The sequence below is a fragment of the Podarcis pityusensis genome, assembly GCF_964106645.2.
Source record: "Podarcis pityusensis genome assembly, chromosome: 17".
Classification (NCBI taxonomy): Eukaryota; Metazoa; Chordata; class Lepidosauria; order Squamata; family Lacertidae; genus Podarcis; species Podarcis pityusensis.
This window is the reverse complement of record NC_138042.1, coordinates 20,115,530-20,138,638: the sequence shown is the minus strand read 5'-3', so window position 1 is coordinate 20,138,638 and position 23,109 is coordinate 20,115,530. Positions and strand designations below refer to the sequence as shown.

The 23,109-nt window shown below is 44.7% G+C and overlaps 1 protein-coding gene across 1 annotated transcript; it reads left to right on the top strand.

Moving 5' to 3' along the window:
* Positions 1 to 1,810: 1,810 nt before the first annotated feature.
* PLGRKT (plasminogen receptor with a C-terminal lysine) lies at positions 1,811 to 16,924 on the top strand. The gene is made up of 5 exons (XM_080987979.1): positions 1,811 to 1,954; positions 3,410 to 3,496; positions 13,344 to 13,474; positions 15,774 to 15,883; positions 16,526 to 16,924. Exons 2-5 carry the CDS (start codon positions 3,416 to 3,418, stop codon positions 16,645 to 16,647), a joined length of 444 nt encoding a protein of 147 aa, XP_080844105.1. The 5' UTR covers positions 1,811 to 1,954; positions 3,410 to 3,415; the 3' UTR covers positions 16,648 to 16,924.
* Positions 16,925 to 23,109: the final 6,185 nt, after the last annotated feature.

Below are 23,109 nucleotides of genomic sequence, written 5' to 3'. Positions count from 1 at the left end.
TGTCTAGTAGCTGATCTGCAGCACAATGGAAAAGAAATAGTGCCATCTGGTGTATAATAAGTACAAGGTCTGTGTCATTTACTTTCAAGGAAGCAATGGAATACTTTATAGGCCTGTGCATAGGTGAGTTCATTAACAACAACAATAACAACACAAAACTTTAAAGAGACTAGGCATATAAACTAAATTAGCATCTTGAATAGTCTCGCATACATGCAATTTACAACTATATACTACAATGTTATTGATCCAGGGCATCTGACCTAAAGAATTAAAGATTTCATGTTTTATCTAGTTTCTGGTCCCTTTTGCAGCTGGAAAGCCACTTCCGTACTGATTTGGTGTACGAAATGCATGCATTTAAAATATATTTCTCACACTTCTGCTGGATCTACACCATGCATTTAAAATGCGTTCAACACACATTTGAAGCACACAATTTCCCCCAAAGTGTCCTGGGGACTGCCGTTTGTTAAGAAGTGCTGGGAGCTGTAGGCCTTGGAAGGGGAAACTACAATTTTCAGAATTCTTTGGGGAAACTCATGCGCTTTAAATGAATGCACTTTTGGTTTCAGCCAATAAAGCAGTACACCTGTCCATCGGCCATCCTGGCTGGGGCTGAGGAAAAGTCCCTTTGCTGAACAGAACACTTCATTTGGCCAGTTAGGGTATATCCGAAGTAGAATGGGATGCGGGTGACACTGTGGGTTAAACCACAGAGCCTAGAGCTTGCCGATCAGGTCGGTGGTTCGAATCCCCGCGATGGGGTGAGCTCCCGTTGCTCGGTCCCTACTCCTGCACACCTAGCAGTTTGAAAGCACGTCAAAGTGCAAGTAGATAAATAGGTACTGCTCTGGTGGGAAGGTAAACAGTGTTTCCGTGCGCTGCTCGGGTTCTCCATAAGCAGCTTAGTCATGCTGGCCACATGACCCAGAAGCTGTATGCCGGCTCCCTCGGCCAGTAAAGCGAGATGAGCGCCGCAACCCCAGAGTCGGTCATGACTGGACCTAACAGCCAGGGGTCTCTTTATCTTTACCTTTACCCGAAGTAGAAGAGCTTTGCCTCTTCTTTTACACACATTTCCCCACCCCCACCTACAACCCCTGAATTAAATTAAATGGGCCTTGCTTGTGAGTAAGCTTACGGATTGCAGCCTCACAGCCCGAGCTTTACTCAGAAGCAAGCCTGAAAGATAACGGGGCTTACTCCCCATAAATGTGCCCCCTAAACAGTAGCTGGGGAATAACATCACAGCATCACAACACAACACAACACAACACAACACAACACAACACAACACAACACAACACAACACAACACAACACGCAGGCCTGGCCTGGCCTAGCAACCCTATGTGTGTGATCATTATTATTATTTTGCAAATAAAAAAAGAGGGGCTCCCACCCTCTCATTCCCTCCCGCAGTTTCCACACCCCCCCCCCCGAAATCGTTCCCCATTTATTTATTTTTATTGAAAGATTCCCACAGCTCCAGTCGGTGGAGCACGAGACTCTTCATCTCAGGGTCCTGGGTTCGAGTCCCACGTTGGGCCGAAGATTCCTGAATCGCGGGGGGGGGGGCTGGACTGGATGACCCTGGTGGCCCCTTCCCACTCCTGCTAGGATTCCTAGAAGATACACAACAGTCCGTACAAACAACAGGTCAGGACGAGAGACGGGGCCACTTATGCCAAACTTCGGGCAAAAAGCCTGTCGGCCGCTCAAGAAACAGCAGCAGCAGAAGAAATAGAGAGGAGGAGGAGGAGGAGGAGGAGGAGGAGGAGGAAACGTGCCCGGAAATGACGCCCCATCGCTTCCTGGCCCGCGGACAGCTTCCCCCCAAACAAGCGTGCCTTGGTAGGCAGGCGCAAAGTCTGCTCGGGCGGAGAGGAGGGAGAGCCTGGCCGGGCTGACGCAGGGAGGCCGCTGAGGAGGGGAGGCCGCGAAGGCGGCAGGTAAGGGGGAGGAGGAGGGGGCGAGGGTCTAGGGAGGAGGAGGAGAAGGGGCGGGAGGAAGCTTCCATGGGGCAGCGCCGGGGGGTGGGGGGTGGGGGGTGGCGTCTCTGCAGCGCCTGCTCTCCAGGGCTGCCCGCTTTGGCCTTGGCGGAATACGGGGCGGGTTGGAGCTGCTGCTGCTGCTGCGAGTGTGGAGCGTTCGGACCTGGAGCGCTTCTGCACCCTGTATTGTTATTCTCCCCTCCTGCAACAAAAACAACAACAACCACACACAACAACAACAACAACAACAAGTTTGTTATTGGTATGAGCTTTCGTGTGCATGCACACTTCATGCACACGAAAGCTCATACCAGTAACAAACTTAGTTGGTCGCTAAGGTGCTACTGGAAGGATTTATTATTATTTTTTATATTATTTATTTCGACTACGGCAGACCAACACGGCTACCTACCTGTAACACATAATAACAACAACAACACACACAGACACGTATATAACAACACACACACATATATAAAACAACGCACACATACAGTATACAGTGGTACCTCGGTTTATGAACTTAATCCATTCCTGAAGTCCGTTCTTAAACCAAAACCATTCTTAAACCGAGACGCACTTTCCCTAATGAGGCCTCCCGCCGCCGGTGCCCTTCCACAGTTCGGATTCTGTTCTTAGACAGAGGTAAAGTTCTCAAACCGGGACACCACTTCCGGTTTTGCGGAGTTCGTAAACCGAATTGTTCGTAAACAGGGCTGTTCTTAAACCAAGGTACCACTATAAATATATATAAAATAATGCACGTACTCATATACAGTATATATGTATATAAAACAACACACACACACACACATACATATACATATATGTTATTTTTGTTGCAGGAGGGGTGAATACACACACCCCACAGATACCCTGCCATTTGGGTACAGCTCCCCGCCCCCCAATTACTTTTCAGGACTTGTGTGGGTGGGTAGGTGATGTATATTTCCCCCCCACCTCCAGGATTGAGTTGCCTCTACCACCCTGAGACTGTAGAAAGCCTTCTTCTTGGACAGGCTTCTCCAACCTGGTGCCCTCCAGGTGTTTTGAACTCCCATCACCCTTGGCTGTTGGCTATGCTGTCTGGGGTTGAAGGGAATCCGAGTCCAACAAATATCTGGAGGGCGCCAAGGCTGGGGATCCACAGCAAGGCTTCCCACATTTCCTACTATGTAATTTCAGGCTACTGCCTCTCTGGATGGGCTAGTGTCAATAAAATGACAAATAAAGAGAAGTGTTGACAATAACGTGCAAAGGTTGAATAAGTAGTTTTCTCAAGTGTTAGATTTGGCACGGTTGGTGTGTTTTATTACAGAGTCATTTCTTTATGGGAGGAAAAATAATACTTGTAGCTCAAATTTCAACAGTGTTAATGATCGTTGCAAATATGTATATATTATCTCCATTTAGGTCAAAATGGGTTTCATATTTTCGAAGTCTGTGAATGAAAACCTAAAGAGTCAACAGGAGTTTATGCTCATGAACTCTCGACTTCAGGTTGGTTGTTATATTACAGAGCATGTAGCAATGCAATGATTTTATACTGTGCATACAGCATTGGTTACCCCACAATGATATGCATCTCATATGTGGTGCTGGGAACTGAAGTGAAAATATGGATTAGATAATTTGTTCCCAGACAAATGCACCTTGGAACTGCCAAGGTGCCTTCTTGCAGTCCTCTACCCACTTACCTGGGAGTATGTCTCATTGAACTAAACGGGGCTTACTTCTGAGTAGGCATGTTTAGGATCACACAGTAAATTTGTTTGTGTGATGCATACGTACACCTGAATGAAGAAAGAGGAGTGAGAGCTGGGAGTTGAGAGAGACCTGTGGTGTAGAGAAAAGAACAAATAGTTTTCGTTCTTTTCTGTCTGCACCCTCATTGCAGCCCTAAAGTTAAGATCCCAGTGAAGACCAGCAGATGGGAGGGAGGAAAGTTGACAGTGGGGGTGAATGGAAGAGAATCTTACATTACCTGCCCCCCCCCACCTTCCCAGTAGGAGAACAGGAAGCAGGTTAAAGAACAGGAAGGTAATAAAGGATCCTGTTTTCCTGCAGATCTTATTAATCTGTCATGTAGAATTTAATTTTGTCTTTGTCTTCCTTGGCAAATCTGATTAGGTTATCGGATTGTCTTATCCTGAAGACCTTACTGTTAATATAATACATTGCTGTGCGGCTTCAGAACACTTAAGTAATACAAATATATCCGAGATAATTGCGTGTTGTTGTTTATTTTAAGGGGGGGGAAAACCTCTGCAGTGCTTGTTTACGTATTCTCTGCTTCCAGAATCACATTCTAAACTTGCTGGTGCAATTTGTCTTCAAAATAAAATTTTCTTCCCTTAAAGTAGTCCTTGGGGCTCTCTTGGAGGCAGAAGAGTTTAAAGTATGTGGTCCAAAATACAGAATATTTTACGCTCCTAGTTTAGCTGAATGATATTCTGCCTAGTTTTAACAGTGGTATTTGTATAATCCAAGCCTGGCTTTTTCCAGGAGATTGTAGCACTTAAAGTACTCTTAAGTAAGATGTGACATTGCCATGTGGCATGTAAGGGCATATAAAAAAATAAATAGCTAGGGAGGGGGCGCTTTAGCTCCATGTCCGAAAGCTTTTATTAGTCTTCCTTATGACAAGTGTTGTCCCTTGATAAGAAGAGCATTGCAGGATCAGGCCAAGGTACATCCAGTCCAGCAGTGGCCAACCAGATGTTTATGGGAAGCCCCCGAGCAAACAAAAGTAATGAATTAGAGGGGTGTTGTTTCCAGTGAGAGGCTAGATGGTTAGAAAATAAGAGTAACTGATGTTGCAGTTCATTGTTGTTGTTTTTTAATGTCTGCAGAAAGATATGTACTAAAGAATCATAGAAGTTAGATGGATAAATGACTTAATGACAATAAATTCTGCTTGGGTGTCTTCCACTAAATTAGATGTGTCACTTTCAGTTGTCACAAAATATCAGCTACTGAAATGTTTTTGCCATGTATCTTATTGCCATATGACTAAAGAGGTTGACTTGTTAAAAATCGCACACAGTGTTTCGTTTGGGTTGTAGCTGAAGAATATAATAGTAAATGTTGGGGCAAGCATGAGAGAAGATACGTGCTTCCTGTTTCCTGACTATAATGGGAATTACACCGGTTTAACACATAGCTGTTAGCTTCATCCTAACAGACAGTGACACTGTGAAGTTATAATGAAGGAGAATCGTGCCTTTGGCATAAGGGCGGGTGGGTGTCCTATGAAATTTAAAACTTCTCTGAGGAAATAAGAACATTACATTTTCTGTTAGTAGCACTTCGCAGTGCACCGGCTGTTAAACATGTAAGCACACCGAAAGAAGCTTGGATAATGATTTTATCTCATTGCTAACCACTATGTTACTCATGTTCTGATTTCTCTCGCCACCTGCCCTCCCCCTCACACATCCAAGATTTCAGTGAAAGAGGATGTAAATTGTGAACCTAATAAATTGCCTTGTCCAGTACTATATAATGAGCTGCAGAGTTGATCCCAGATTTCATATTAATGGCAACTATATTTGAGTAAGGATACGTAATAATAATAATAATAATAATAATAATAATAATAATAATAATATTTTATTTATATCCCGCCCTCCCCAGCCAAAGCTGGGCTCAGAGCGGCTAACAACAGTAAAATGATCCAATATACTAAAATCATTTCATTATAAAATCAATTCAAATCGGATTAATGGCAACCATTGGGCTAGAGTTCCGTGAGAATTGCCAAAGGAGGGGGTCAGGCTGTGCCCTGGCCAAAGGCCTGGTGGAACAGCTCTGTCTTGCAGGCCCTGCAGAAAGATGTCAAGTCCCACAGGGCCCTAGTCTCTTGTGACAGAGTGTTCCACCAGATTGGAGCCACAGCCAAAAAAGCCCTGGCTCTGGCTCTGGCTGAGGCCAGCCTAACCTCTCTGTGGTCCGGGACCTCCAAGATGTTTTTGTTTGAAGACCGTAAGGTGTACAGAAGATTAACCTACTGCACGTTTGCAACATTGGGCTGGATCTGTGGATTTTGCATAGACACACTGAAATCCATAGGGCTTATAATCTTAGAGTTTGAAGGGTCCCCAGAGGCCATCTAGTCTAACCCCCTGCAATGTAGGAATCTCGGCTAAAGCATCCATGACAGATAGCCATGCAACCTCTGTTTAAAAACCTCCAGGAAAGGAGAGTCCACAACCTCCCGAGGGAGACCGTTCTACTGTTGAATGGCTCTCGCTGCCAGAAATTTTTTCCTGATGTTTAACTTGTTAGTAATGGCTAACTTAAGTCAAATAGGATGCCCTATATTAAGTCCAAAGGGCACAAGACTGTAAAACATGGTTATTCCAGGAGATTTTGCACTTTTCTCTAGCTAAGGACCACTAATATGTTCCTGAATTACGTAAAGGATGCTTTTGTTTGCAGAATATGATGATAGTATGTATTTCTGTTACTACATTTCTAGTGCTTGATTAAGATAATTATGTCAATATAGTAGACAAAAGGGTCTTGGTAACTATTTTTTAAAAATTTAGGAGTAGCAGGAGAAGGCTGGAGTTTTCGTTGTTATAAATCTTAAGAAACTCCTCTAACTTCAACATTTAATAGCTTATATTTTAGTTGAACTGTTGCAAAAAATGTATGACCTTTAAGGATGTATTTAGACTATCAGGGTGATTTCCCCACTATTAAGTGTAACATAAAAAATATACCCTTGCAGTCTCATGATTTGATCAAAATTCTAAGAGAGCCGTTCTGGGGTGGTGGAAGTTTCTGAGGGAGAGCAGCCACCACATCTAAGGCCCCGCTGCTAGCTGCAGCCATGACAGGAGATGGGCGACTTTTTCTCTCCTGTCCTCCCTTCCCATTTTTACCCCTCCCTTAGACTCAGTTGAACTGGAAATAACTTTATATCATCATCTTAACTGCATAGTTTGGAGCCCTTTTCAGGAGTGGGTTGTGGGAAAATCAGCACCAATGTGCCTAAAATAAAAGGAATATATTTTAAAATGGTGGTCCAGCCCTTGTCTTTTTTCAAACCCAGTTCTCTGGATATCGTAAATTACAGTACAGTGGTACCTTGGGTTACATATGCTTCAGGTTACAGACTCCGCTAACCCAAAAATCGTGCTTCAGGTTAAGAACTTTGCTTCAGCATGAGAACAGAATTTGTTCTCCGGCGGCGCAGCAGCAGCAGGAGGCCCCATTAGCTAAAGTGGTGCTTCAGATTAAGAACAGTTTCAGGTTAAGAACAGACCTCCGGAACGAATTAAGTACTTAACCCAAGGTACCACTGTATAATCTGTAAGCTTGAGAACAGCAACTACAGTTGTACCTTGGAAGCCAAACGCCTTCCGAGTCAAACGTTTTGGCTCCCGAATGCCGCAAACCCGGAAGTGAATGTTCCGGTTTGCAAACGTTCTTTGGAAGGTGAACGTCTGACACAGCTTCCGATTATGTGCAGGAAGCTCCTGCAGCCAATCGGAAGCTTCACTTTGGTTGTTGAATGTTTTTGGAAGTCAAACAGACTTCCGGAACGGATTCCGTTCAACAACCAAGGTACGACTGTATTTAAAAATGGTATGTGGGATTCAAAATTACTTTATGAAGTTTATCCTAGAGTAAACACAGGCAGGTGCTAATTTCCAATGCTGGAGACCAAAAAGCATTTATTAGAAAGTCTGCAGGGTGTTCTTTGTTGTTCATCTCTTTTGCCTGTGGAAATGCGCTGTTTAAAATTATTTGCAAGTTTTGCATATGGCTTACAAATTTTGGCATTTAATAATTTGTCAAATGTGGGAATGTGTATATATACATATAGGCCTAATATGAAAAAAGTCATAACTATCTTGCAGGTGTCTTGCTGTAGCTTAATCTATGTGGACAAATGCAATTTTCCATTTAGTTTGTGGATTAAAAATGGTAGTGCTGGCAAAGAGAACTGGTAGTGAAAACTTTTATAACTAATTTTATTTTAGCTTCAGGCAAAACATCCCAGCATTACCTTGTATCTTTTTCTATGTTTTTTTTTTAAACACAAGATAAATGAAGTGAATTAGGTGATTTTTCTGAATTTATATGGCAATGTTTGCCTATTGAAAATCCAGGCATCCAAATGTAGCTTTTCTGTAGTTAGAATTTGGACAAGTTGTCTTGAGAGACAATGGAGTGTGCCTCCGGTGGGGGGTGGGGGAGTCAAACCGCTACATTAGCAGCACCAAAGTTACCTCCCCAGAGCACAAGCCTGGGCAGTGTGTATGGAGGGGCTGCCCAAATGACAAGACCCCTCCTCTCGGCGTCACTGATGTGGTCCAAAGGAAAGCAGAGCAATACGTTTGGCACCAGCTTGGCTCCAGGTGTTGCTGGAAGGAGGCGTACAAAGCCCAATCCAACCATCTTAGGAACTCCACTCTGGAGTTGTGTAGGGTTTGCTTCTTAGCCTTCTCCTCTCCCAAAGACATCCTGTAAAGCAGTTGTCAGGAATGTGCCCCCCCCCAGCACACCAGGAGAGTCAGCCTTGGAAATTGAGCTGAGTGAGGAAGAGGCTGCCTCTGTAGATGAGAGCTGTCTGTCTTATTTTAGACCGAACAGCCCAGGGCCCCTCCTTTTCAGGGAAGAAGCGGTTAGTTCCCAAGGGGTGGAAGAGTTGGATGTTGGCCAAGGCGTTGCCAGGCAACCAGCAGGTAAGAGGGTGTCAGAGGCTGAGTCTTCTGAGGAAGAGGTAGCTCAGCCCTGCAGTCCCAAAACAAGGAGATTAGAGAGGCTCCAAGAGCAACGGAAGGGAAGGAGACAAAAGGTGGGATTTGGGTGTTCTTCCTGTTGGGGGAGGAACGATAAATCAGACTGAGCAACTAGATTAATGAGAGCAGGCAGATTGCCATGCTCTGAATGTGTTTTTCTTTTAAATAAACTTGTATAAAACTGACAGAGATTCTTTGCTGCTTTATCAGGCTGCTCGCCTGCCAGAGACCATTATAGCAGTGGAGCGTTAGGATCAGAGTTTTCCTTCTCCTAGATGGGCTACCTTCTCAGGTTGATGAGCCCCATCTGCCCTTCATTTCCCTCTACAGAACATACAGCAACTGTTGGACCCTCTGTTGGGTGGACCCAACAGTCTGAACAACTATACCAATGAATACAGTCTATTCACAGATGCATAGTATTTTATCAAAGTAAGAAATGTTGTTTGCTTGAACATGATTGTTTTGAACGATCCTACGCCATACCCAGTACAGTGGTACCACGGGTTAAGTACTTAATTGGTTGCGGAGGTCCGTTCTTAACCTGAAACTGTTCTTAACCTGAAGCACCACCTTAGCTAATGGGGCCTCCTGCTGCCACTGTGCCGCTGCTGCACAATTTCTGTTCTCATCCTGAAGCAAAGTTCTTAACCCGAGGTACTATTTCTGGGTTAGCGGAGTTTGTAACCTGAAGCATCTGTAACCTGAAGCGTCTGTAACCCAAGGTACCTCTGTATTTCGTTTTCATCCTGAAGCAAAGTTCTTAACCCGAGGTAATATTTCTGGGTTAGCAGAGTCTGTAACCTGAAGCATATATAACCCGAGGTACCACTGTACAGTAGATGCTCTAGCAATGGAATCTTACGCCAGTCTTGGCGGAACCACTAATACCATTATACTGGCCCCAAGGACACAAAATATCTTTTTGAGCATTCTGACAAGGAAAGGACATGCCCCCCTCTGACTCATGCAATATATTATGCGGGCCTTCAGAGTCTATGGGTGCTGCAGGACAGAAGCTAGTGTAAACCCTATGCCTAAGTGGGAAAGTTATGAAGCAAGAGTCCCAGATAAGAAGGCGGAGCTGCATGGCTCTACCCCGTATGCTGGATATTGGATACTGTGCAATCGATAACATTTCAAGCTTAGGCTGCCACAGCGGCCGCTTTTAATAGTAGTAGTAGTAGTAGTAGTAGTAGTAGTAGTAGTAGGAAGAAGAAGAAAGAAGAAGAAAGAAGAAGAATTTATTATTTATACCCCGCCCATCTGGCTGAGTTTCCCCAGCCACTCTGGGCGGCTTCCAATCGAGTGTTAAAAACAATACAGCATTAAATATTAAAAACTTCCCTGAACAGGGCTGCCTTCAGATGTCTTTTAAAGATAAGATAGCTGCTTATTTCCTTCACATCTGAAGGGAGGGCATTCCACAGGGTGGGCACCACTACCAAGAAGGCCCTCTGTCTGGTTCCCTGTAACCTCACTTCTCACAATGAGGGAATCGCCAGAAGGCCCTCGCCGCTGGATCTCAGTGTCCGGGCTGAACGATGGGGGTGGAGACGCTCCTTCAGGTATACAGGACTGAGGCCGCTGTTCAAATTGCACTGCTTTCAATATAGGGCAAATGTTTTCTACTAACATAGGGGTTTGGGAATCGGTGCTCCTCCTGAGGTTGAACGCCAGCTCCCATCACAGCAGCCATACAGGTGAGAGCTGGTGGTCCAACCAACATCCTGAGGATCACAGGTTTCCAGCCTCCCCTGCTAAAGCATAAAACGATACAGAAGTAAGCGGGGATTTCTTTTGTTCCATTTATATCTCACCTTTTTCTCCACGGAGCTCAAGGTGGTGGTACATGGTTCTCCCCGTCTTCCTTCCATCGCCACAACAACCCTGTGAGGCAGGTTAGGCTGAGAGAGAGAAAGTGACTGGCCCAAGGTCACCCCGTGAGCTTCGTGGTGGAGCACATGCAAGGACACACAAGGCAACATTTTGCTGTGCTGTTACGGTGACAGTGTACTGGCCAAACTGGTCTGTTCTTGAAGCTTTCAGTGCCATGGAGTGGATAACACTTCTGTGTAGTGCAAACCCAGGAAACCAGCACCATACGTGTGTGTGTGTGCAGTTGTCAGCTACAGTTTAGCTCAACAATCTCTTGACCAAATAGCAAGATGTACTGAATGCGCAGCGATGACGATAACCTTTGCTAGCGGATGGTTTTAGAAAGATCATTGCTCCTGACTCACGCTTCTGCTTGGGTGCTTTTGCCCCCTCTAAAAAGAGCACCTGAATAGGGCACATCATACACTTCAAAAGAACAATAGAAATATCATATTACACTTACCAGTAATTTCCTTGCTGAAAGAGTTCTAGAACAGCCGCACAACTTAGACACGGCAACCGAATCATCCACTGTTATATTTCTGCTTAAATAAGAAAATGGCATCCATTGGTTTTGTACTTGGTCATTTTTTAAAAACGAAAAAAAATCCCTACCATTGGTTTCAATGAGACAGAAGATACCTACACAGCTTGTGGGCTGGTGTAATTTTTCTTCCTTGTTGGGGCATGTTTCTTTTGAGAACAAAGAGTATTATGCACTGCTTTGGTACTAGAGGTTGGAACATATAATGTATATCTCTGCAGGCATACCTTAATCAGAGATCTCGTGCACCTCATTGTGGGCTTACGGGTTAGATAATCATCATCTTTGAGGCTCCATGTATAAAATCTAATAGAATTACAAGGTTGAATTACACATGATTAGTCCCTTCTGGTAATTTTTAGCCTGCAAGTTCTGAGCCTGACCAGGGTTATATAGCATAGTTCATACTTGCTGGTTCTTCCATGTTTCTGGTCTTTGTCTCTGGCTGCCCTCGTTCCTGTTCCTGTTCTCTTTCAGATTTCTGCTATTACAGGCTCAGGGCAGGTGTGGGCACACTACTATGTGGAGTGTGTTCACATGCCTATATATCTTTGGTGGACAAAAAGAAATATATTTCAAAGATGCCAAGAAGATTAGTGTACTTTGTTGTTCAACCTGCCCAACCATACGCCTTTATCGGCAACCATAAGCCTTATTTTCCCTTTTTTCTTAGCAAACTGATTACGTAAGCTTCTACATACATTAAATTTTTTCCACACCACTCTGTTACACACATTAGAATGGCTGTGTTCTCATGACATGATAAATTCTAAGAGTTTAAAGGATTCCAATTTGACACATGGGCATATACAGTCGTAGCTCGGAAGTCGAACGGAATCCGTTCCAGTAGTCCATTTGAAGTTCCTGCAGTCAGTCGGAAGCCGCGGAAGCCCCGTCAGACATTTGGGTTCCCAAGAATGTTCACAAATCGGAACAGTCACTTCCGGGTTTGCGGCATTCGGGAGCCAAAACGTTCGACTCACAAGGTGTTCGGGATCCAAGATACGACTGTACAATATATATTCTGAGTAACTGCCTCAATCCAACACTGTCTCCTTGAATATAGACTTTTCTATCCAGTCAGGCACTGACAAGATCAATTTTTTTGTTGTTTAGTCGTTTAGTCGTGTCCGACTCTTCGTGACCCCATGGACCAGAGCACACCAGGCACTTCTGTCTTCCACTGCCTCCCGCAGTTTGGTCAAACTCATGTTAGTAGCTTCGAGAACATTGTCCAACCATCTCGTCCTCTGTCGTCCCCTTCTCCTTGTGCCCTCAATCTTTCCCAACATCAGAGTCTTTTCCAGGGAGTCTTCTCTTCTCATGAGGTGGCCAAAGTATTGGAGCCTCAGCTTCAGGATCTGTCCTTCCAGTGAGCACTCAGGGCTGATTTCCTTCAGAATGGAGAGGTTTGATCTTCTTGCAGTCTATGGGACTCTCAAGAGTCTCCTCCAGCACCATAATTCAAAAGCATCAATTCATTGGCAATCAGCCTTCTTTATGGTCCAGCTTTCACTTCCATACATCACTACTGGGAAAACCATAGCTTTTACTATACGGACCTTTGTTGGCAAGGTGATGTCTCTACTTTTTAAGATGCTGTCTAGGTTTGCCATTGCTTTCCTCCCAAGAAGCAGGCATCTTTTAATTTCGTGGCTGCTGTCACCATCACAAGATCAATTACTTGGTGTTAATTGATATTTGGTGCTACGTGGTGGGAACTGTTGTTCCGCAACCTTAATCAGAAGGAAGTACTAAGGTCTTAACTGCATATCCTTTCACTCCCAAAAGAAGCTAATGTATTTATTTTATTTATTGAATTTATATACCGCCCTATACCCAGAGGTCGCATGGGAGAGTCATCTTACATAAAAGTCATTGAAAGGAAGATTAAAGTAGAGAAGAAGCCTCTTGTTCAGCAATTGGAGCAAGTGCATATTCAAGAATTCAAGCACTACTTTTGTGATATTACTACAAACTGCTCTTAAGCCACAAATAATATATCCTTACGTAGTTTGTTGTTTTGCCCGTCATGGTCATATCAACCATAACAACAAGTATATACACTAATACAAAAATCATTTTGTGCCAGATACGTAGGAACTGTCCTGTAGAAAAGTTACTTAAATTTACAAATAAAATTATTGTTGTCTTTTTCTTGTACTTACAGCTTGAAAGGCAACTCCTGATGCAAAATCAAATGCGCGAGAGGCAGATGGCTATGCAGGTTGCTTGGACACGGGAATTTCTCAATTATTTTGGAGCATTTTTCGGACTTGCTGCTGTCGGTCTAACAGTTGGGTATGCAGCCCCTTTTTTCTGAATAATGCAAGAGAGACTGTGTGTTCCGTCATCTAAGCTTTACTCAGAGTAGACTTGTTGGAATTAATGGACGTGACTAAGTTAGGTCCATTAATACCAGCGCATCTACTCTGGGTATAACTTAGTTGAATTTTGCTCAGTGGATGGCACTCAGCCAAGCTGTTGTGTGCGTGCAGAATGAGGTCCATTTGTGCAATGGGATTTCCCCTTATCCTTGTGCCCCCTAAATCTACTCTGGAGGATTGGGGTGGGGGGACTTAGGGAGTGTCCATGGAGGGAGGAGAGGGAAGAAGGTTCTGTTGTGCAAGCAGATGTCATTCGCTGCACACATTTAAAAAAAATATTTATATACCGCTGTATCATAGAAATATATCACAGCAGTTTACAACAGTATACAAACAAAAAGGCACACAGTAAAATAATAAAATGTTAAAAGCAAGGGAATTAAAATAGACTATTATATATAACAGGAATAGGCAAACTCGGCCCTCCAGATGTTTTGGGACTACAACTCCCATCATCCCTAGCTAACAGGAGCTGTGGTCAGGGATGATGGGAGTCCCGAAACATCTGGAGGGCTGAGTTTGCCTATGCCTGGTATATAATATTATAAATGGTTCTGGTGATCAGGGTCACAGTGTGAGGAAATATCAGATCCTACCTCCCCCTGCTCCATAGCCCCAATGCAAATTAAGAGGAGCCAATCACAGGTATAACAAAGTGAAAATCACACTGACATCTCCAAACACAGAGCTCCAATGTAATGTGGAAGTCTGGCCCTTGAGAAAACATGCAAAGCCAGCAATGTTTGACAAAGGATTTGACTTGGGAGAAGGAGAAGCTAATGGACGGATCTATTCTGCTTCGTTTTATTGTTATAAAATGTAATTATGAATGTTGTTAAAAAGGCTGCTCTTCTCCCATGATGTAAAATATGTTAACAAACGGTTTCCTTGTGAGTAGGCAAGTGTTGATTTCAAGGGCCCTTATTTCCAAACAATTGTCTAGGATCATACAGCTGATGATTATTTTTTTAAAAAAACAACAACCCTTACAATAATAAAACTGAAGTGGCTTCTGAAAACATGCACGTCAAATGTCAAAAGCCAGGCTAAAGGGTAGGAATATCTCCATCTGCTCCAAGGGCGCCTCTTATCATCAGAGAGAGAACGGCAACTATATCCTTTCTGGAAAGCAGAGCACGAACAGTCCATGATGGCAAACAACATGGTCCATACTTAGCTCTATGTTGAATTCTTCCCCTTGTTTTTATTGGATTATATCCAGTGCTAGTCCCACTCAGAGTAAACGCATTGAAATTAATGGGTCCACTCATGAGTAGAAAATAGTTGCATACAACCCATTGTGTTTTCTTTCCCATTTTTCCTAGACAAATTCTATCTTATCTAAGAAATGCACACTTGACTTATTGTTACTGATCATGTACGCCAACCGTGATTCATAGTGAAATTGATGGTGGTGATGATGACAATAATTTAGCTACTTAGAAGTTTACAAAGGAACATTGGCATTCTGGTGTCTCTGCCATTCAGCATTATTGATAACAGCACTATAATATATCTAATTAACCGGAACGTCTGTGTTAGTAGTTCACAATATCTGATAGTGTGACAGCACTTAATGTGATGACTTAAAAGCTGATACTAGACTACAAAATAGCCAAGACTTTTTGAAAAGTAGGTACTGAGGAAATAAAACCTTGGGTGCTTTCAGTTCAGTTTTACTTCGAGTAGATTCATTGAAGGTAATGGACCTAACTTAGTCATGTTCATTAATTCCAGTGAGACTACTTTGAGTAAAACGTTATTGAATATCACACCTTGTTTATCCATATCACTTCCATACTTATCCAAAATTGAGCTATAAACTAAAGAAAAAGCTAAAGGGTTTCTTAAATCCAGTGCTTGCTAACAAGGGGAAATCTTAATATTGTCTAATTATTTATCTAATTAAATGTATATGCCACTTCATTGTAAAAGGAAACAAAACTCGATAAGAGGTTTACAAAAAGATATTAAGATATCCCATTAGGATATCCAAAATGGGAGAGCTCAGTTGGTTGTGCATGAGACTCTTAATCTCCGGGTTGTGGGTTCAAGTCCCACCTTGGACAAAAGATTCCCACGTTGCAAGGGGGTTAGACTAGATGACCCTCACGGTCCCTTTCCAACTCTACAATTCTATGATGCTATGATTCAATGTGTTATTTTGTTTGAAGCTTTAGGATATTACTTACTTTTTTTTTTTTAATAAACAGGGCGATTAAAAGAAAAAAGCCTGGATTATTCCTTCCAATTGTTCCTTTAAGTTTTGTGCTTGCCTACCAGTATGATATGGGTTATGGATCACTTCTGCAAAGAATGAAAGGTAGGTATTGTATATTCTCTGCAGCGGCTCCCCGTTTGTGGAATTCTCTCCCCAGGAAGGTTCACGCCTTCATTATATATTTTTAGGTGCCAGGCGAAAGCATTCCTCTTCAACCAGTTCTTGGGCTGATTAATATCCTACAGCCTTTTAAATGTGTCTGTGAGAAGTGGGGTATTGTTTTGCTGTTTTGTTTTGATTATTTACCGTATTTTTTGCTCTATAAGACTCACTTTTTCCCTCCTAAAAAGTAAGGGGAAATGTGTGTGCGTCTTATGGATCGAATGCAGGCTGCGCAGCTATCCCAGAAGCCAGAACAGCAAGAGGAGGAAAACAAGAAAAAAAATATTCTGAATCTCAGAAGCCAGAACAGCAAGGGGGATCGAAAGCAGCGATCCCCCTTGCTGTTCTGGCTTCTGAGATTCAGAATATTTTTTTTCTTGTTTTCCTCCTCCAAAAACTAGGTGCGTCTTATGGTCTGGTGTATCCTGTATTTTATTCTGTGAACCGCCCTGGGATCTTACAATGGAGAGCAGTATATAAATCTAATATAAACAAACAACACTTAGTTAATGGCAGATTTGTGATCATTTTGCTCTCACAATATACAAACGTATATACACATGTCCGTATTTTTCTCCCCAGGTGAAGCAGAGCATATACTTGACGCAGAGAACGCGTTGGTGGAAATGCCAAAAGGACCCCTCACTTTCGATGGCATTGAAAAAGCCAGAAGAGCACAGAGCACGTTTTTCATTGAAAAATAGTTTGGTGTGGTGAAGCAGTGCTTCAGAGAACAGAAATATCTATTTGTAATCATGTTACCGACTTGTGATGCTCTGATCTAACAGTGTGTATGCAGGGAGCCTTTGCTAAAATCTCACCAGTCAAGCTGCTTGACAACAAAGACATTTGGGGGGGGGGTGTCTAGATTCTAGACCATTGCTCTGCCTCTCAAAAAGCTGATAGGCCGATTATTATTTTTTAATCTGGGCTGAGCACACACAATTTCTCCTGTTGGATCAGAGAAGAGGACTATGTGCACTATACCTAGACGGATCACGGCAAACTTGTTTTGAAAACTATTGTCTGAAATAAAACGGATTTAATACAATTCTGGTTGGGTTGTGTGTTTCATCATGTCTTATTTCTAATAGCTGCAGGAGATTCCTTTGCAGCGAGCATGGAAATTTTGTACATGCTCACGTTTTCAGTGCAAGCTGGATCTCCTTGCAGGAGCTCTGAAATGGTAGAGGACTCCTTTGAAGATGGCAAGACACCTGAACGAGGGAGTTGTAGGGTGTGGGGGGATTGTAGAGTTGCAAGGGGCCAAATTACCCATTATGGTTTTCGACATTTGGAGTTGCATGACTCTTGAGTTTCAACAGTCACCGGAACACCTGTTTACCTTGGCCTTTGGATACCCGAGACGTATATATTTTTAAGACCTGCTCTACTTGTGAAATTTATTTCCAACAGTTTTTAATGTTTTATTTTAAACAGTTGTGCATTCCATCTTGGGACCTTAGGGTGCAGGGTGTGCAATAAATTAAATTAGCAACAATACGCAGGTGGCGCTGTGGGTTAAACCACAGAGCCTAGGACTTGCCGATCAGAAGGTTGGCGGTTCGAATCCCCATGACGGGCTGAGCTCCCGTTGCTCGGTCCCTGCTCCTGCCAACCTAGCAGTTCGAAAGCACGCCAAAGTGCAAGTAGATAAATAGGTACCACTCCAGTGGGAAGGTAAACGGCGTTTCCGTGCGCTGCTCTGGTCCACCAGAAGCGGCTTAGTTATGCTGGCCACATGACCCGGAAGCTGTGTGCCGGCTCCCTTGGCCAATAAAGCGAGATGAGCGCCGCAACCCCAGAGTCGGCCATGACTGGACCTAATGGTCAGGGGTCCCTTTACCCTTTACCTTTAAATAATATTTGGGATGGAGACATGAAAATGTCTCCCCAAGTTGCTTTTTGGCATCGGAGGGAAGTTCTCCCACAGGTGACTGCTCTTTACACTTTTAGAAAGATTTGGTGTCATGTGTAGTTCAGCCCTGATTGTCACACGTTCTGTAACTCATGCCAGTTCAACCTGCTGGCATTTTGAGAAATTGGATCAATTTGAATTGCCTATTTGGGCTATTCACAGGAGGCCTCTTGTTGCATGAAACCCAGACGTCTTTCCTCAAGATTGTCCTTCGCTACATTACATTTTGGGGAAATGGACTTTTTGGAAGATCTGTCTAGGACAAAATTGCGTGGTCACCATGACATGCTAGATAGTGCCATTGAAGCAGCACAATTGTTCTCCGTTCCATAGCTGCGTCATTTTGGTACCATTTTTAAAGTCTTAGCAGAGCAATTCTTAACTCCTAGCGAGGAGCAGGAGGGCAGAGTGGCTGATGGATTGCTGGATCCCAGAACCCCGTTGGCTCATGCCAACCAGAAAAGAAACGGGATGGGGAGAGGATCGTTCTAGGCTGGTGTGACCAAGTAGCCAAATAGGGCCCCAGATATACCGTATTTTTTGCTCTTTAAGACTCACTTTTTCCCTCCTAAAAAATAAGGGGAAATGTGTGTGCGTCTTATGGAGTGAATGCAGGCTGCGCAGCTATCCCAGAAGCCAGAACAGCAAGAGGGTTCGCTGCGCAGCGATCCCTCTTGCTGTCCTGGCTTCTGGGGTTCAGAATATTTTTTTTCTTGTTTTCCTCCTCCAAGAACTAGGTGCGTCTTGTGGTCTGGTGCGTCTTATAGAGCAAAAAATACGGTACTAGCCAGCTCTGGTCTGCCCCCATAACACAATGTTTTAGGTCCCTATATTAGTAGCATTCCATCTGCTGTCCTTTCATACTTGCTAGTGTAGGCCAGTGAATGGGCACATTTGCAATATCCATCACCAACAATCAGTGGTTAAGTGCTGTCTGTGAGCCTCCATCTGTCTCGGGAGACAACGGAAGACCTTTGGGGGGTAAAGTCAAACTGTTGGAGAGTTACAGTGCCTGCCATGACCGTAGAGACCAATATGGGAGAGACATGTTTTGTTGCAGCTGGGGCAGATGAAGGTGTCCAGTTGTCCTGCTGCAGATGCACCAGGGCGTTTCTTCTCTGTGTGCTCCTCCCAGCGGTCATTCCTCCTCTGGTCACTGCTGTGGATACACAACCTGTCTGCAGGAACTGCGACTGTCTGCAAGGGGTTCCCACATGTCAGGGTTGATGTTGCCAGCCTTCATGTCACGTTTACAGACATCTTTGCAACATGGAGTTGGTCTGTCAACAGGCCTGGCGCTGGAGCCAGCTCCCCATTGAGCACATCCTTTGGGATCCTGCTATGTTCTGTAGTCATGACCAACCCAGCGTAGACATTGCCGAGACAGGAGTAGGAACATGCTGGGAATGGGAGAGCACATCTTTCTTTGATACTCTCCCCCACCAAAATCTTCCTAATGCAATGCATGTGGATGTTGGGATGCAGCCAAGGAATTGGGTGCAACTGGCAGACCCCCAGCTGGCCCCAGCCCACCAGCCGCTGTCCTGGGCGATCTCCAGTCCTTGGAGCAGCATGAAACTGTGACCCGAGCTTCAGAAGCCTTCAGAAGCTGAGCACACAAGCCAGCAAAGTAAAACGCTTTGCAACAGAAGGGCAGGGAGAGGCTGTGAGCATATTTACAAGCGGTTTATTTAGCATACATCAGGACAATAGGAAAACATGTCTGATCTCCTTCATGTCCAAAGCAAGGCAGGAAGCAATAGCTATACACAAACGGAAGTTCCCAGCAAGCTGTGCTGGAGTGTAAACAGGCATGAAAAATAAGTCATGTCAGACTAACCTGATCTCGTTTTTTGACAGAATTACAAGCCTGGTAGATGAAGGGAACGCAGTGGATGTAGCCTACCTTGATTACAGCAAGGCATTTGACAAGGTGCCCCATGATATTCTTGTAAAGAAGCTGGTAAAATGCGGTCTTGACTACGCTACCACTCAGTGGATTTGTAACTGGCTGACTGACCGAACCCAAAGGGTGCTCATCAATGGTTCCTCTTCATCCTGGAGAAGAGTGACTAGTGGGGTGCCACAGGGTTCTGTCTTGGGCCCGGTCTTATTCAACATCTTTATCAACGACTTGGATGATGGATTCAAGGGCATCCTGATCAAATTTGCAGATGACACCAAACTGGGAGGGGTGGCTAACACCCCAGAGGACAGGATCACACTTCAAAATGACCTTGACAGATTAGAGAACTGGGCCAAAACAAACAAGATGAACTTTAACAGGGAGAAATGTAAAGTATTGCACTTGGGCAAAAAAAATGAGAGGCACAAATACAAGATGGGTGACACCTGGCTTGAGAGCAGTACATGTGAAAAGGATCTAGGAGTCTTGGTTGACCACAAACTTGACATGAGCCAACAGTGTGACGCGGCAGCTAAAAAAGCCAATGCAATTCTGGGCTGCATCAATAGGAGTATAGCATCTAGATCAAGGGAAGTAATAGTGCCACTGTATTCTGCTCTGGTCAGACCTCACCTGGAGTACTGCGTCCAGTTCTGGGCACCACAGTTCAAGAAGGACACTGACAAACTGGAACGTGTCCAGAGGAGGGCAACCAAAATGGTCAAAGGCCTGGAAACGATGCCTTATGAGGAACGGCTAAGGGAGCTGGGCATGTTTAGCCTGGAGAAGAGGAGGTTAAGGGGTGATACGATAGCCATGTTCAAATATATAAAATGATGTCATATAGAGAAGGGAGAAAGGTTGTTTTCTGCTGCTCCAGAAAAGTGGACACGGAGCAATGGATCCAAACTACAAGAAAGAAGATTCCACCTAAACATTAGGAAGAACTTCCTGACAGTAAGAGCTGTTCGACAGTGGAATTTGCTGCCAAGGAGTGTGGTGGAGTCTCCTTCTTTGGAGGTCTTTAAGCAGAGGCTTGACAACCATATGTCAGGAGTGCTCTGATGGTGTTTCCTGCTTGGCAGGGGGTTGGACTCGATGGCCCTTGTGGTCTATTCCAACTCTATGATTCTATGATTCTATGTGACACACAACAGTCATGCCTGTACTTAAGGTGGAATGGAATATTCTAACAGTGGAAGGCATTGAGGCATTGCTCCTGGCGGTTGTAAGTTGCCCACGACTCGCTTCCATAAAGCAATGTGCTCACTGCAAGCCTAGTAGACCTTCATCTTTGATTTGGGACGGTGGAATAACATTCTCCCACACCCTTTCGGAGAGGCGAGCCATTGCCGTAGCTGCCATGTCAATAGTCGTGCCCAGCCAGGGCCATCTATCCAGCGCTGTGGTTCAAAGATCCCTCCAGTGCGCGCCCCCTTTCCCAGAGTTGTCGACCTTTCCCCAAGCCTCTGTGGGGATCACTCTCCTCCCATGGAGACTTGGGAAGGAAGCTGCATGCCTGCCAGCCATATGGTTGGCGGGGCACAGCTGGCGGGCGTGCAGGGAAAGGGGAGGCTGCCGGCAAAGCTGCGCAGCTCCCCCACTCGCTGGGGCGCCCCTGAGAGGCCAGCGCCCTGGCACAACGCACCAGTAAGCCCAATAGGAAAGACGGCTCTGTACCCAGCTCAGCATTGATGGAAAGGTTTCTGGTTATGGTGGATCCAAGGTAGACAAAATTGTCTGGCATGGTTGTTAGTGTCTCTTACTCGGAGTGGAACTGGGGGGATGGGATGGGGAGGGGTACAAATCCCCACTGAACCACAAAGTTTGGGGCAATCGCCATCTCTCAGCCTAACCCCCAGCATAGTGTTGCTGTGAGACGAGGAGAACCTTGTATGCCACACTGAGCACCTTGGGGGAAAGACAGGATATAAATTTGATAATAAATAATCACCTTTATGGATAGGTTCCCTTTGTGGGGGGGGGGGGACTGCCAAAGCCTCATGTTCCTCACATGAGCATGAAATAATATGAAAAACAAACAAACAACTTTGATAAACTTTCCTGATGATTGATTATCCTTTGACCCAGGAACGGCAACATAGGCTGCAATCCCAACACACTTACTGGGCAGTAAGCGTCACTGAATTCAACAGGACTTACTTCTGAGTAGATAGACAAAGGGCTGAAGTGATAATCAGTCAACCGATAGGAGATGATGACGGAAGAAATCCGCTGCACTGGCCTTGCTTGTAGCCTTGGAAAATGTTCTCATCTCAAAGCTGTTTTGTGTTCTCTGTGCTTTTACAAGAAAGATTAGCTTGGGTCAGTGCTATTATTCTAGAACAAGAGGTGTCGGAACTCACCACAAACGCCTCCCTTCTTCTCTTATAATGGCAATGGTGCCCACCTGAGAGGTGCCAGAACTGAGTTCTGGTGAGTTCAGGTCAGGGCCATCTTAAGCATATCCGGCGCCGTGGTGCAAAGCTCCCTCCAGTGCCCCTCCCCGTTTCCCATAGTTTTTTAGGGAGGACGGCACTGCCAGCGGGGCTGGAGGAGGCGGGCAGTGGCTGGAGGGTGGCTCCTCTGGCAGGGAAGAGGTGGAGGCTGGATGTGGCGCCTCCTGGCTCAGCTGGCCACTTTGTGCCACGGTGGCCACGGCAGACAGAGACTCTGGGTGCGGCGTGGCGCTGCTTCGGAGCGGCATGGCGGAGGCGGGCGAGGGTAGTGAGCTGATGCCGGGAGGCGCCATGTCCAGCCTCCACCTCTTCCCTGGCGCTCTCCAGAACCTGGCGCCCGGCGCCACTAGCCTCTATAGGTAAGATGCCCCTGGTTCAGGCTGGAAAAAAGCCCTGGTTAGGTTAATATGACCAGTAGTGCCTATGGAGCATTGGCACACCACTCCATGAGCAGCAGCACTCCCCAATTCTTTCCTGCAGTTGTGATGTGATGCTGCTGCTAAAAAGACTAATGCATTTCAAGGTTGCATCAACGGAAGTGTAGCCTCCAGATTGCAAGACGTTTTGCTATAGTCCATCTATGGACATGATTTAGATGGGCGTCCTGCATAGAATGTGGACTACCATTTGTCTGTCTGTTTGTGCAGCTGCCACGTTCTTACTGTATGGGTCAAATATTGGTTTTTCTATTAATGTTAATAGAAATATTTCCACGACTTACTCTTTTGCATAGCTGTTTTGCAGTCTGCTTCACCACAATAAATCGCTGGTATGAGAGAAATAAAAAAATTGTCCAGTAGCACCTTCGAGACCAACTAAGTTTGTTCTTGGTATAAGCTTGACTCAATGGGTATGGTAAACCTGTTGACTGCTGTTAACGACT

Excerpts from the sequence above, each read along its gene's own strand:
- PLGRKT (XM_080987979.1), top strand. The coding sequence starts at position 3,416 with ATGGGTTTCATATTTTCGAAGTCTGTGAATGAAAACCTAAAGAGTCAA. Across the intron at positions 3,497-13,343 it reads TCATGAACTCTCGACTTCAG|CTTGAAAGGCAACTCCTGAT; the intron begins GTTGGTTGTTAT and ends TTGTACTTACAG. Across the intron at positions 15,884-16,525 it reads ACTTCTGCAAAGAATGAAAG|GTGAAGCAGAGCATATACTT; the intron begins GTAGGTATTGTA and ends TTTTCTCCCCAG.